At 35.4% G+C, this 16,284-nt stretch overlaps 1 protein-coding gene across 1 annotated transcript in view; it reads left to right on the forward strand.

Moving 5' to 3' along the window:
- LOC128985557 (DNA damage-binding protein 1) overlaps positions 1–16,284 on the forward strand; it is a 154,199-nt gene that overhangs the window by 62,520 nt on the left and 75,395 nt on the right. The window contains exon 6 of the mRNA XM_054405159.1: positions 10,885–11,038. Within this exon, the coding sequence (XP_054261134.1) occupies positions 10,885–11,038 (154 nt within the window). The remainder of the gene's footprint in view (positions 1–10,884; positions 11,039–16,284) is intronic.

Raw genomic sequence — 16,284 nt, forward strand, 5'->3', positions numbered from 1 at the left:
CTCCTCTAAATGTCCTAGTTTCAACCCAACCTCCAGAATGGGATCTTCTCTCCAAGTACTCATCGTGGTCCAAACTACTTAGAGTAACAAGCTATGTCTTGCGGTTTATCCACAATGCATGTAGCTCTGACCGAAGACATGGGCATCTCACTGTCTCTGAACTTAAGAACTCAGAGCGTACGATCATCAAGTGTGTACAAGCTACATGTTTTACGAACAAATTGACTCTACTTCACAAAAACAAACCCAGTACCTCTAATCTTCAACGTTTAGACCCTTTTCTGGATGCTTCCGGCATAATTCGTGTGGGAGGCCGGCTTAAGAAGCTATCGCTGAAATTCAACGTCAAACACCCAATAGTACTTCCAAAGAAGCATCGTTGATCTTCTCATAGACTTTGTCCACACTACTCACTTACATTCCGGACCACAACTGACTCAAGCAATCCTTTGCCAAAACTATTGGATTCTTTCGGCTCGTCGAGTCATACGGACACGTATTCATAAATGTGTAAAATGTTTCAAAGTGAAACCAAAGAACATTGGGAGAACCTTCACTCATGGGAGATCTTCCTACCGCAAGAGTAACTCCAGCTCGACCATTCACTACCAGTGGCATTGACTATTGTGGCCCATTGTACATGAAAGTTGTCAATCTTCGCGGAATGCGTCATATCAAAACCTACATCTGTGTTTTTGTTTGTTTTGTGACAAAGGCAGTGCACTTAGAAGTTGTAGAAGATTTAACAACTGAGGGATTCATCGCTGCACTCACACGATTCATCTCCCGAAGAGGATTCTGTAAAGATATCTATTCCGACTGTGGCACGAACTTCGTAGGCGCTGATTCTGCACTGCGTCGAACAATCAAAAACACTCTGCGCACCAAAGAATCTGAAGAACAACTATTGCATTTCACTTCATCCTGGAAAATAAATTTCCATTTCAATCCTCCTGCTTCGCCCCATCAAGGTGGTCTATGGGAAGCAGCAGTGAAAAGTGTCAAATACCATCTGCGTATGGCTCTGCCGTGTCATGACTCTCCTAGAATTCTTACTCTCCTAGAATTCATGACTCTGACTACACAAATAGAGGCAATCCTCAATTCCCGTCCTTTGACACCATTATCTAATGACCCTAATGACTGTTCAGCACTCACTCCAGGACATTTCCTCATAGGATCTCCGCTGGCATCAATTCCAGAAGAAGACCATGCTGATATTCCACTAACTCGGCTCAAAAGATGGCACCTAGTACAAGCTCTCCACCAAAGGATTTGGAAGCGCTGGCAACTAAAGTACCTTCATACACTCCAGCAACGATCCAAATGGACTCATAAAACAGAAAACATATATTCATGTTCTAGTTGTTTTTCTAGGCCACTTCATGCAAATCAAAATAAGAAGGTTACAATACCTGCAGACTGCCTTTAGTGGTCCTTAAATATCCAACAGGATTACGCGTTTCGGTATTTGTTATACCATCATCAAATCCATATACAAACTTGAAGTTTTTTGACTCATGATGTCACGTCACAGTTTTAAAACACAGTTACAAAACATTTAAACACGAAAAACTATTTACAGTAGGCCTACTAATTAAAAACGAGAGACAAAAGTGAAGCAATGCATGCATTTTCAATGTCGAGTCTCAACTGGAGGTTATCTTGTCCTAGTAGTTGTACTTTGTACCCCCGGCTTCCTTTATCATTCCTTTCTGTCTCTGTCTAATCCTATTAATGTTTCAAATAATATATTAGACTGGAACAAGCTTTTATCATTTAATAAATCATTAGGGCGAATTTTTGTTGCTTTATATATTTCATAATTTTCCAAAGTTGTCATAGTTCGTCCTTTCCTACAGATATGTAAAGCTGTTAGATTTGTACTGACATTTGAATAACTGTGATTTTCATTAACAAGATGCTCTGCAAAACTGGATATTTGTGTCTCCCTGGTTCGGGGGATATGTTCCTTAAATCTTTTTTCAAAAGATCGCCCAGTTTGACCTATATACATTTTGCTGCAATCATTGCATGTTACTTGATAAATTCCAGATTTGTTATTAATGCTTTGTTTTTCCTTTGGATTAACTATGTTTTCCAATTTATTGCTGGTTCTAAAAGCTGCAATTTTCCCATGCTTTTTTAATTCATTTTTAAGAGTTAGAGGGAATCTGCTACCATATTCGACTGGGACATAATCTGAATTTTTAAACCGCTGATTAGTTGGTTTTGGTTCAGTCCTCTTTCTTAAATGTTTCCCGATTAAATCGTCAATTATATTAGGATTGTAACCATTTGAAATTGCTACATGCTTCAGTGTATTTTTCTCTTCTTTAAAATCTTCTGGACTTAATGGTACATTTAATAAACGGTTCACAAAACTATTATAAGCTGCCATTTTGTATGAAAACGGGTGATGGGAAGTTGCATGTATGGTGGTATCTGTAGTTGTAGGTTTCCTGTAAATGTTGAATGAGAATTTACTATTTTCTTTTTTCAGGGTGATATCAAGGAAATTCAACACATTAGCTTGCTCCAATTCAGCTGTAAATTTTAGTTTAGGGTGAATGCCATTAATATAGTTATTAAATAGAGCTATCTGTCTTGAGTTTCCGTTGAATAGGACTATTATGTCATCAACATATCTGTAGAAAAATATTATTTTTTCTCTGTATTTATTCTTCTCTGTGTTTATGTGCACGTTCTCAAAATTGTTTAGGAAAATTTCCGCTAGTATACAAGATAAAGGTGAGCCCATCGCCAATCCTTCATGTTGAATATAATAGTTACCATTGAAGCTAAAATAATTTTGTTTTAGTACTAACTTTAATAAGGTCATGAGTTCCTTTTGTTCAATCTCAGTCAACTTTGAGTGTTTTTCTAAATTGCACTCTAATATTTTCAAGGTCTCATTTACAGGTACGTTAGTGTATAAATTTGTGATGTCCAACGATGCAAGTGTATATCTGGGATTGAGACTTACATTTTTTACTTTCTCTATCAATTCTAAGCTGTTTTTAAGGCTACTACTATTTTCTAATTTTACCTCCTCCTTTAATATACGTTCCAGCTTTTTGGCAAGTTTATAGGCAGGTGCAGGCATGTAATTTACCAGAGGTCTGATAGGTATTTCATTCTTGTGGATCTTAGGCAATCCTTTTAACGGAGGAGCTAGAGGGTTAATTGGCTTCATGTACCTTATCTCTTTCTCTGATAACAAATGTTTACACTTTGACATGGCTTTATTTACTTCTTTTGTAAAAGTTTCGGTTGGATCCTTATTTAACTTGTCAATGTCATTTTTAGTTATGAATTCATCAACTTTACAATTGTAATCAGTTTTATTCATAATCACAACAGTGTTCCCTTTGTCAGCTTTTGTGATAATTAAATTATTATTTTCTAACTTATTTTTAATTCCTTTAAGAACATGCATTTCTTTAGTGTTAGGATTATACTTCTTATGAGTTTTTATAACTTGATTTACTTTATTGTTTATCATAACCCTTGCCGTTGTTTGTGCATTAACATCAGAGAACTATCACTACTAAACAAAGGGTTAAAATATAATTTTAAAAATAATAGTGAAAGGGGATTCTTTAAGGAAATAGTCAATGCTGAAGCCGCGATTCAAGTATTATCTGATGTTAATGCACAAACAACGGCAAGGGTTATGATAAACAATAAAGTAAATCAAGTTATAAAAACTCATAAGAAGTATAATCCTAACACTAAAGAAATGCATGTTCTTAAAGGAATTAAAAATAAGTTAGAAAATAATAATTTAATTATCACAAAAGCTGACAAAGGGAACACTGTTGTGATTATGAATAAAACTGATTACAATTGTAAAGTTGATGAATTCATAACTAAAAATGACATTGACAAGTTAAATAAGGATCCAACCGAAACTTTTACAAAAGAAGTAAATAAAGCCATGTCAAAGTGTAAACATTTGTTATCAGAGAAAGAGATAAGGTACATGAAGCCAATTAACCCTCTAGCTCCTCCGTTAAAAGGATTGCCTAAGATCCACAAGAATGAAATACCTATCAGACCTCTGGTAAATTACATGCCTGCACCTGCCTATAAACTTGCCAAAAAGCTGGAACGTATATTAAAGGAGGAGGTAAAATTAGAAAATAGTAGTAGCCTTAAAAACAGCTTAGAATTGATAGAGAAAGTAAAAAATGTAAGTCTCAATCCCAGATATACACTTGCATCGTTGGACATCACAAATTTATACACTAACGTACCTGTAAATGAGACCTTGAAAATATTAGAGTGCAATTTAGAAAAACACTCAAAGTTGACTGAGATTGAACAAAAGGAACTCATGACCTTATTAAAGTTAGTACTAAAACAAAATTATTTTAGCTTCAATGGTAACTATTATATTCAACATGAAGGATTGGCGATGGGCTCACCTTTATCTTGTATACTAGCGGAAATTTTCCTAAACAATTTTGAGAACGTGCACATAAACACAGAGAAGAATAAATACAGAGAAAAAATAATATTTTTCTACAGATATGTTGATGACATAATAGTCCTATTCAACGGAAACTCAAGACAGATAGCTCTATTTAATAACTATATTAATGGCATTCACCCTAAACTAAAATTTACAGCTGAATTGGAGCAAGCTAATGTGTTGAATTTCCTTGATATCACCCTGAAAAAAGAAAATAGTAAATTCTCATTCAACATTTACAGGAAACCTACAACTACAGATACCACCATACATGCAACTTCCCATCACCCGTTTTCATACAAAATGGCAGCTTATAATAGTTTTGTGAACCGTTTATTAAATGTACCATTAAGTCCAGAAGATTTTAAAGAAGAGAAAAATACACTGAAGCATGTAGCAATTTCAAATGGTTACAATCCTAATATAATTGACGATTTAATCGGGAAACATTTAAGAAAGAGGACTGAACCAAAACCAACTAATCAGCGGTTTAAAAATTCAGATTATGTCCCAGTCGAATATGGTAGCAGATTCCCTCTAACTCTTAAAAATGAATTAAAAAAGCATGGGAAAATTGCAGCTTTTAGAACCAGCAATAAATTGGAAAACATAGTTAATCCAAAGGAAAAACAAAGCATTAATAACAAATCTGGAATTTATCAAGTAACATGCAATGATTGCAGCAAAATGTATATAGGTCAAACTGGGCGATCTTTTGAAAAAAGATTTAAGGAACATATCCCCCGAACCAGGGAGACACAAATATCCAGTTTTGCAGAGCATCTTGTTAATGAAAATCACAGTTATTCAAATGTCAGTACAAATCTAACAGCTTTACATATCTGTAGGAAAGGACGAACTATGACAACTTTGGAAAATTATGAAATATATAAAGCAACAAAAATTCGCCCTAATGATTTATTAAATGATAAAAGCTTGTTCCAGTCTAATATATTATTTGAAACATTAATAGGATTAGACAGAGACAGAAAGGAATGATAAAGGAAGCCGGGGGTACAAAGTACAACTACTAGGACAAGATAACCTCCAGTTGAGACTCGACATTGAAAATGCATGCATTGCTTCACTTTTGTCTCTCGTTTTTAATTAGTAGGCCTACTGTAAATAGTTTTTCGTGTTTAAATGTTTTGTAACTGTGTTTTAAAACTGTGACGTGACATCATGAGTCAAAAAACTTCAAGTTTGTATATGGATTTGATGATGGTATAACAAATACCGAAACGCGTAATCCTGTTGGATATTTAAGGACCACTAAAGGCAGTCTGCAGGTATTGTAACCTTCTTATTTTGAGAAAACATATAAGTTGGAGATCTAGTCTTGATTCACTCTTCATCGCCTCCTTTGTCCTGGCCCTTAGCCCGTGTCACACAGTTGCATCCTGGCACAGATGGACAAGTCAGGGTTGTTGATCTGAAGACTCAACACGGTTATCTTACTAGACCAGTTGTTAAAGTGTTCCCTCTCCCTCAAAACTAAGCCATAAAACTTAGAAAGACCTGTAAATAGTTGTAAATAATATCCAAAATATTCTTCAGTGCTCCGTTTTTTTACAATTTTGTGCTCATTGTTATAAAACTATCGTTTTATGGAGGCCGGTATGTTCAGTCAAGTTGCCTTTGTTTTTTGTATTAATTTTATATGTCTTTGTTTTTAACAGTCCGTCTGTAATTCCCATCACATTACCATATGTCAATTTTCATTGTTGCATTCATTCATCGCGAATCACCTCTCATACCGCATCATTTATATATATATAAATATATATATAATGTTACTCATTATTTCTCTCATAAATTAAACCTCTTTTATATCAAAACCTCGATTTTTTCCTCTTTTTAGTATAATTACACCACACAAATAGTTTGCTACTAGAGTTTTAAAGCAAAATTGTCCATTTAAATTGGGATAAAAGTTTTATTCAAACGCTTAAATTCCCATAAATTTAAAGAAGTGTCGGGGGCACCCCTTCCCTCTCCGCATTATAAACATAACTATGGGTTAGTCCCCAAACCTTCCGGCATGGGTTAAACAACGAATTTGGGGGGGATTCTGCGACGTGAGCTTTGGGGGGGATGGGCACCCCTGCACTGTAATGTAATAAGTAAAACTGTTGCATTAAATAGTAGCTTAGAAATTAATGGTTCTAAGATTAAACATTTGATTTCATACACAAATAAAAAGCTACCGGTGCTTGGTGAATGTACTGCAACTGTAGAAACAATTAACAAACAACGACAAAAAGTCAACTTTATTGTAGTTGATGGAAATTATCCAGCGATTTTAGGTCGAGATTCATGTCAGACATTGGGATTTGTTAAAAGGGTACATGAATTACACGCTAGCAATCTTGATGAAAACCTATTCAATGGGATAGGGTGTTTGAACAATTATGAATATGACATTGATATAGTTGACAATCCTTCACTTAAAATCTATCCAGCTAGGCGAATTCCTTTTGCATTAAGAGAAAATGTTAAACGTGAGCTTGATTACATGGTAGAGTTAGGTGTTATTAAACCTGTAACTGAACCTACTCCTGTAGTATCCCCCATGGTCAGGGGTGCCCACAGGGGGGTTTGATGTCGCAAAATGTGACATCAAAAATTTATTTGGGGGGGATTTTATGATTTTGGGGGGGATTCAAGCCAGTGGTTGGTTAAAAGCACATAAAAGATTAATCAGATAATTTTTACGACCACCTTAATTTATTACTGGGGTAATTATGCAATCAAAATCCCGTTTGACATTTTATCTTGATTAATAAATCATTTTATAAGTAATTGCTATAAAATATATAGATACATTTATGTGGATTTCCACTTTCTGACTCGTATCATGTTTGACAGTGAGAACAACTCCATGCCAACTGCTGTCAAAGGATTATGGTTGGCTTATTAAATTGTATCTGCAATTTGAGTTTGTTTTTACCTTTCATTATGAACTCATTCTCAAATAGTCTCATTGCCTTGAGGACCTATTGATGGTTTTTTAGGTTTGCTTATTATAATACTAGCTGGACCCGCGGGCTTTGCCCCGTTTAACTTCTTAATTTTCAAGATGATCTCGTTCGCATGGCTCAATCACGTCCTGGTTGAAGTTCGTTTGCTACGATAACTCGCCTCCAGGTTGAAGTTCGTTTGCTACGTTTACTCACCTTTTAGTTGCAAATTAGCTCTTGTCATAAATAAAAAAATAATAATAGTGCCGCACCCTGTTGGTAATCCTTGTAACTTTAATGCTATTGAACATCATAGAACAGAACCAACTTGTTTAATTGAAACAGCTTTCATTTTGAAAAGATTCATTAATTCCTTTTAAATATGAAAAATCATAAGGTTAACATGGGAAACTCCAGAGCTACTGGGGCGGAGCCCGAGAGTCCGATCAGAATAAAAACAACTTAGTTTTCCTGTTTAATGCCTAAAGAATCAATGTGCCAAATTTCAGCCTCCTAGGTAAATGGGAAGTGGGAGAATTAGTGATGAGTGAGTGAGTGAGTGAGTGAGTGTGTCAGTGAGGGCTTTGCCTTTTATAAGTATAGATAGATATACTTGATTCATAAAAAACCAGTATTATGATAATGATAATCATTTTGCTATTTTTACAACATGAACAACAACATGAAAGCTTGTGATGATATTTTGGCTCTCCCAAATAATTATGTCTGGGTCATTTATTCATTGGAAGAAATTGACATACAGTACTGTGACAATTTAATTAAGGTTTTTGATAGGCTACGTGTTTACGTTAACTTCAAGAATTGAAACACATGATTCTGGATTAATTAAATTGTATTTGTTATTGTCTTTTCTTGAATCTAGGAAGAGCTTAAAACAAATTTTACTAGTCTTAGAATAGATATATAATTATTTTTTAAACCACACTACATTTTACACTATTTTGACGAACTTCACATGCAAGGATTTAGTCCAGAAAACAGCTGTTTGTCGCCAGCGTAATCAAATGGGGTTTCATACAGTAGGCCTACTTACTGTACTGTAATGAGTTTTACGCCACACTACATTATTTTGATGAACTTCCCACGCAAGGATTTAGTCCAGAAAACAGCTGTTTGCCACCAGCTTATTCAATTGGGGTTTCATTGCGTAGGCTACTACTGTATTGTAATGAGTTTTACCGGACACCAATCAGCTGATTATACTGTATTTAAGTGGCAATGAATGGTTATAAACAAAAACATAACCTCTCTTGGAGGTTATGACTAGTGATTTTTAGTCCTTGGAAATATATAAGGATTTATATAGATTTAGTAGTATGGCGTAAACTATCGTACGTAACTCGTCCAAACTGTGTATACCGGACTCGTATGGTAATCCCGTACTCGACTCGTGTGCTCCCACTATCTCCGCGTTCCGCCATCTCCGAACCCAAATCTGTCCCGCCACCTCCGAATTCTTGAGTGACCCTTATAATCCCATCACTGCCTGCGTTGTTAGCTGTCATTGCAGGGCTGCGAAGCCCCGTGGATAGAAGATTTAATGAAAATTTAACCCGTGGGTTATGTTAGGTTAGGTTAGGTTAGGTTTGGACGGAAAGTCTTAACGCAGGAAGTAACCGAGGATTATAGGTGTCACTCTGAAATTCGGAGATAGCGGTACACGGAGGTGGCGGGACGCGGAGATAGCGGGAGGTAACCACTCGACTTTGTCTCGCACGGGAACGACCACACTCGTCCGGTAAACACTTATTTTAATAGTGATTATTCCATAAAACCCTATAAAATAATGGATGAATAAAATTTTCTCAGAATTGGCCCGGACGATTTTGATTAAAAATTAACATGTTATAACTTACTCTTTGACTATGACAAAAATTGTATAAACCCTCTATGCCGTAAAAATTATGGTTCAAAAGTTATTGCAACTTTTGCGATTTTTCCCTTTTAAAACCTATTAATTAATGGAAAATCGGATAAAAAAAACTACATGGCCAATTTTGATTCAAATTGTGTGCATGTTAAAAATCCAACTCATTTAAATTAAAACTTAACTAACAAATAGTTTGCTACTAGAGTTTTAAAGCAAAATTGTCCATTTAAATTGGGTTAAGTTAAAAGTTGATTCAAACGCTTAAATTCCCATAAATTTAAAGAAGTGTCGGGGCACCCCTTCCCTCCCCGCATTATAAACATAACTATGGGTTAGCCCCAGACCTTCCGGCATGGGTTAAACAACGGATTTGGGGGGGATTCTGCGACGTGAGCTTTGGGGGGGATGGGCACCCCTGCCCATGGTTGTTGTACGCCAAAAAGACAAAGTCCGAATCTGCTTAGATCCAACTGATTTGAACAAAAATATTAAACGTCGCCATCACCCACTTCAAACTTTAGAAGAAATACTATCTAGGTTAAATGGCTCAAAATTTTTCACAATCCTAGATTGCAGAAAAGGATTTTGGCAAATTAAGGTTTCTGAGCGTACTTCTAAGTATTTAACTTTTTCCACGCCTTGGGGAAGGTACAGCCACTTAAGAATGCCATTCGGCATAGCCTCTGCTCCCGAAATATTCAAGAACGCATGTGCTCCATTCAAATTCCACATCAAATTCTTGGGATTAGAAATTGATGAAAATTTGAAGTGGAATCATCATATTGATCAGTTACTTTCTAAAATTTCATCTGGCCTTTATGCGCTAACAAGATTAAAACCCCTATGTGAAAAGGAAACTTTAAAAATTCATTTGGATCAATCTTTGATTGTTAATATTTAGCTCAACTGCACTCTCTTCATATTGTCTAATGTGTCGCTAGTGTCATTAGAAATAACCATCTTGTTTCTGATATGTCCGAATGTAGTACTTAATGCTGCATAGTATATCGATCGGGTGGACCGATGCTTCTAGGTATCAAATGAGGCGACTCTCAAACCGATTATGATTTTCATAACCAGTGTTAACCCAAAACAGATATTTATTACAGTATTTGTTGATACGATTAGTTTTCGTGGCGACATTGCTCTTACGATGATTTGATATTTTGCCATGGACGATTAGTCGCCGACCGCTGTCACACTGATGGAAATGTAATGTTGAAATAACGTCCTTGGAAAATGTAAACTTATGATGATTGTTAACTTATGAAGATTGTGTTTTCAGTCTAAAACATCACAATATACAGCCTATCCGAAAAAGTTGGATATCGGTCGAACAGTGTCAAATATCAAATCAGGGCTCGGTTCGGTCCCTGAATTTTCGGATATCTGCACACCTTTAGCAGACGTGATTGGCAGTTCAACAATTGTCACATTTGAGTGTCCCTTGTCGCAAAATGTGACAACTGCAACCACAGCTAAAAACCCTGTCTAGGCTATAATTAGTGCATCATGACTCAGTGAGCCTAATCAATATCTGTTTTCTTGTCTTACAGCAAAGCACTATTTGCTGCTATGCCAAGGTGGATCCCCAGGGTTCTAGATACTTGCTGGGTGACATGGCTGGTCATCTTTTTATGCTGCTGTTGGAGAAGGATGAACGAATGGATGGCAGTGTAGCAGTAAAAGATCCCAAAGTTGAACTCCTTGGTTAGTTATCTCAGTGATTACTTCATATTGTTATATATTAATAAACTCAATCCTTATATATAATACATGAGGTGATTTCTACAAAACACTACTCCTCTGTTAATAATGGACGAATTTTTACAAACAATGTGTTAAAATTAAGTATTTTTTGTGTAGACACCTCCTTTTACCAATTCCTGTCATAAAAAACCTTGGGCTTTGCCCAAACAAAAACCCACTTTATTTCTTTTGAAGAATTTTTTTCTTCCAGTGGTTATGCTTCATTCTGCTATTTAATTAAACTAGCTGTTACCCACAGGCATCACCGCGTTTGACTTCTTAACCCTCCGAGCGTCACTCGTCGAAAAATCGACTCACGACACACTTTGTGTAGTGTCACGCGTCGATTTTTCGACACACGAACATCGTTTACGGTAGGGATGGTCAAGTCTCGAAATTTCGGGAAATTTTAAATCTCGTTACACGAGACGAGATTTCTTTTTGGCCAAGATTTTTATCGAGACGAGAATAAAAAAAAAAAAAATTTAAACGCCTGCAGAAAGTCAATGCAATACCCGCAATACAGGAGCGTGTTGTAGTTGCGTTTCCTTTGCGAAGGCGTTCTTATTTAATTAATTCTTTAAATGTAAATATTACTTTAATTATTTTAATAATATTACTTTAATAACATTTGAGAAGTTTTGTTAAATGTAAGCAGTGTGAGGAATGTTTATTACTATAAAAAGTCAAAACAAGTACCTAACTATTTTATAAAAATTAATATTGCTTTTATTTTATGATTTATTTTATTTTAGGATAAGTTGAACTCTATCCTAACTGATATCACTATGTTTCCTAATCGTAGGCATTTTTAATAAGTTAGGCGTGATTAATAAAAAAAATTTATGCTGATGTTTTTTAATAAAAGATTGTAAATATTCTTGCCTATTATCATTATTTTTTTATTTAAACAGTCATCTAACAATGTTACAAAATCAGGTAAAAATTTTGAACGTGCATTTCCCGTTGTGTATGAGAAGGTAAATCCCGTCTCGATCTCGTCTCGAAAGTTTATAAGAAATAAAAAATCTCATCTCGTCTCGTCTCGAACTAAAAATCCAATCTCGTCCATCCCTATTACGGCGAAGGCTCTATGACTGACTGAATCGGATTGAACTGGATCGAGTTAGGTATCGTTCTTTTCGTTAGATTCTAAGCTTTCTCCAGAGGTCTGTCTCTAAGCGCTTTATGTTCTCTGAGCCGATCGTAATTGTAGCAGACAGCTGACGTTCGTGTTTTAGACAACTTGGTTATTTCACATCGGTGACTTGTGTGTTTTTGTACGTTTATCGTCGTTTTTAGTGGTAAAAATGGACAGTAGTGATATACGTAATGCACTAGAAGATGATATTAGTGATGTTGAAGGACTTATTGACGATCCGGATGAAGTTAGTAGTGACATTGATGTTAATTATCAGCCAGATTCCTAGCTATGGTTAGGCTATGCATTTTTAGCTAAACGCTATGTACTGAAATCTGTTTTTTGCCCATAACTTATTTATTTGCAAATCTACTTCCTTATATATTATTATATATTTGTAATCCTCATAAAATTTAGAACAAAGTGGCTATTTTCAAATATTTATAGGCCTATAATTTATACAATTTCATTGAGCACGAACTTATTTTTTTTTTAACTTTCCAAAATCATTTTTTTTTTACCTAAAAAAATTTGGTACTTACGTATTAAACGGAGGCCACCTAACCTACAGATTCGATTCGATTAGTAAACCTTCACCATCAGCAAGTTTGGTTGGTTAGGTTAGGTTAAGATAGTTTAATTTGATAAAACAACATATATTTATGATAACCCAACCTAACATAACCGCTGCAGCGCGCCGAAAAATATGTGGCCTCCGTATAATACGTAAGTACCAAAAATTTTTTGAAACAAATATTCCTTATGTTTTATGTATGATATTGAAGCTCATGATTTTCCAAACAAAATGGTATATAGAACAGTAGAATTTACATTGTTTTAAGCTTCTCAGATCCGTTTTAATAAAACCTTGCAAATGCGCCAAAAATAGGTGGACATTAAGGCCTAAACTATGGACACTCGGAGGGTTAAGTATTAACAAAACTATTGATTGTTTAAGTTAAGCTGAAATAAACAAAACAGAATACAGTAATACAAACAAAGAATCACACCTGATATTAATACAGTAATAAATTGAAAGCGTAACAAACAAATAAGTACAGCTGAAGTATTTTTAACATTAGGTATACAGTAGACTCTCACTCATCCGGATCGGCCTTGTTCGGACTCCCGCTAGTTCGGATCAGCAATGGTGATTTATTTAGCGGCACGGTACAGTAGAAGTCCGATTATCCGAGCTAAACGGGACCGAGACTACCTCGTATAATCAAAAACTGGGATAACACGGCAGTAAAAATTATTACCAATGGAACTGCATTTGCAGCTATCAATATTGTGGACCTGGAACAAAATTGAAAAAAAAACACTATATACAGTAGGCCTACTGTATTTGCTCAACTCTCGATAGTCCGTATTTTTTGTAATCCGGACCAGTCGTCCGCCACATTAGTCCGAATGAGCAAGAGTCTACTGTACTAGCTGTTACCCATGGGCTTTACCCCGTTTGACTTCATAAGTATTAATTGAAATGAAATAAATAAAACAGAATACAGTAATACAAACAAATAATCACACCTGATTTTAATAAGGTAATACAAGACCTTAAAAATTTATATATTTATGTTTTAACAAAAAATTATATAATCATGTTATTCAATTCTCAAGCTGATTTAAACAATAAGAACCCAAACTTACCTAGAGGTTGGGTAAGAGAAGAAAAGCTGAGAAAAAATGGTTTGAGCAAGGGTAAAACTGATGTTTACATTAAGTCACCAGGTGGCAAACTATTCCGTTCTAAAAAAGAGCTAGATAAATACATTAAGGAGAAAGGGCTCCCACTTAAAATTGAAGATTTTAATTTTACCTCAAGAAAAAACAATAGTAATGATTTGTCATTTTCAAGTAGCAATGAATCTTTCAGCCATGAATCGTTAAATTCTTCTGTCTCAACAAAAGTATATGAAACCATGAGTACTCAAACAGATCACATACCTGAACCTAAGCTTGTAACATCAATAGAAACAAAAACCGATCCCACTTCAGTTAAGAAAATGAAATTCACTGATGAACTCTTGGAAAAACATTGGTTGACTGATTTAACAATACAGTCTTACCTAGAAATAATCAGTGACAGATTTTTGGCCTCTAAGTCATGCATTGTTGTAAATCCTCTTATTGTGCATGCTATTAAAATCTTGTTGATTTTATCTATATATTAGAACCATTAAATGTGAAAACAAGCAATGTTTTGATATTGCCAGTAAATGATTCTGAAAGCTTGGATGGAGATAGTGGTACCCATTGGAGCTGCCTGATATATAATAAGATTGGCAATACTTATTACCATCTTGACTCACTCAACCATCACAATCTACCTTCAGCTAAGAAACTTGTTACCAAACTTTCTAGCTACCTAGTAGGGGAATCGTTAACAGCACCTCTCATTCCAGTGAAATGTCCACTACAGCCCAACACCTATGACTGTGGTGTTTTCACGTGTTGGTTCATTGAATCAGTAATACAGGACATAATGGATAATAAACCTGTTGATATTGATTTCTTTCAGAGAGTGTCCCTATCTAACTCGGAGTTGACAAAGATACGTTGTCTTATGGCATATTTTTTGCTTAACAATCACAGTGTTAGTAATGCCACATTTTATTCTGTTATGATTGAAAAGCCAGAAAAATGCACCAGTCCAGCGACAATGAACAAGGATGATTCCAAGGAGCAGTCATGGAATTTGGTCACACATAAAAATACAAGGCAAACTCAACACATTAATCTGGACAAAACGAGTAATCCAAATAAATGCTTTGATTTACCCCTGAATAACAGTTTTGGTCCATTGAGCAGCCAAAGTGAGGGGGACAAGACTGTTGGCCAAACCATGAAAGCTACTGACGATACTCAGAAAAAACAAAAACACCCAACAAATTGTAAAAAACTTGCAGGAAAACCAAAGATAAGAAAAATTTGTAAAAGAAAAGCAAATCTAGTCATTCACTCGGATAGCCAAGGTAGAAACTTGGCAAAACAAATTAACCTAATGAGTGAAGGGAAAATTAACTGCTTAGGAATTGTAAAACCTAATGCAAGACTAGTATCCATTCTTGACAGTGCTAACAACAATGAAAAAACTCCAATTTTGATTATTGGTGGTACAAATGATTCTCTTCAATGCAGTACAAAGGATCTTTATAAGACTATAGAGGAAAAATTGAAGACACTGTCATATAAAGAACACATATTTTTGGCTACCATACCTCCAAGATTTGATATACCTAGAAATAGTCCAGTCCATGATGAATTGATCACCCTAAACCACCACATTAACGAGTTAAGCTCACGCATCCCCAATGTACACATCATCAACTTAAACCCTTTAAGAAAACACAACTTTACACGACACGGGCTTCATTTCAACTATAAAGGGAAGCAGACTATTTCAAAAGCAGTAATTGAGCAATATGAACAAATAGTGTTTGGAAGAAAAGGGACTGTAGAAATTAAAGCACCAGCCTTCAACTCTTTATCGATGTTTCCACCACTCCCTACCAAAGACAAAAGCAAATGAAATTGAAGAATCTAATTCACTCCCGATTACCATAATTCAAACAAACATGAAGAACCTTATAAATCAATTTCGCAGTGATAGTTCAGTTGGTTTTGCTCATACAATTTCAGCTGATATTGAAAACAAAAGGAGCTTAAGTGCCGGTGTAGCAGTCACATTTAAGAATGAATTTGGTAAACCACAACCTCCGGATTGCATCAGTAGTCATTTGGCCTACCAGAAGATAAATAATGGTGCTAGTATCTTCAGCTTAGTGACCAAACCAAGATTTTATCTAAAACCCTCTCAACTTGACTACGATAAAGCATTCGAACAGTTAACCGAAGAATTTAAAAGAAGAAAACTGAAAAGACTTATTTGCTCTGCAATGGGCTGTGTTAGGGACCAGATATGCCCCAACCACTTTATTACAAACTTGGTCAATTTTCAAAAGAGCACGGGAGCACAAGTGAATATTATTTGCTATTACCAAAAAGCAGACCGCCCTTTACACAATGGTGTTCCATTCAACTACTTTGTACAACGCCTGCA

The sequence above is a fragment of the Macrosteles quadrilineatus genome, unplaced genomic scaffold, assembly GCF_028750875.1.
Source record: "Macrosteles quadrilineatus isolate MER2022 unplaced genomic scaffold, UCM_ALF_1.0 Scaffold_1__1_contigs__length_201487025, whole genome shotgun sequence".
NCBI classification, from domain to species: Eukaryota; Metazoa; Arthropoda; class Insecta; order Hemiptera; family Cicadellidae; genus Macrosteles; species Macrosteles quadrilineatus.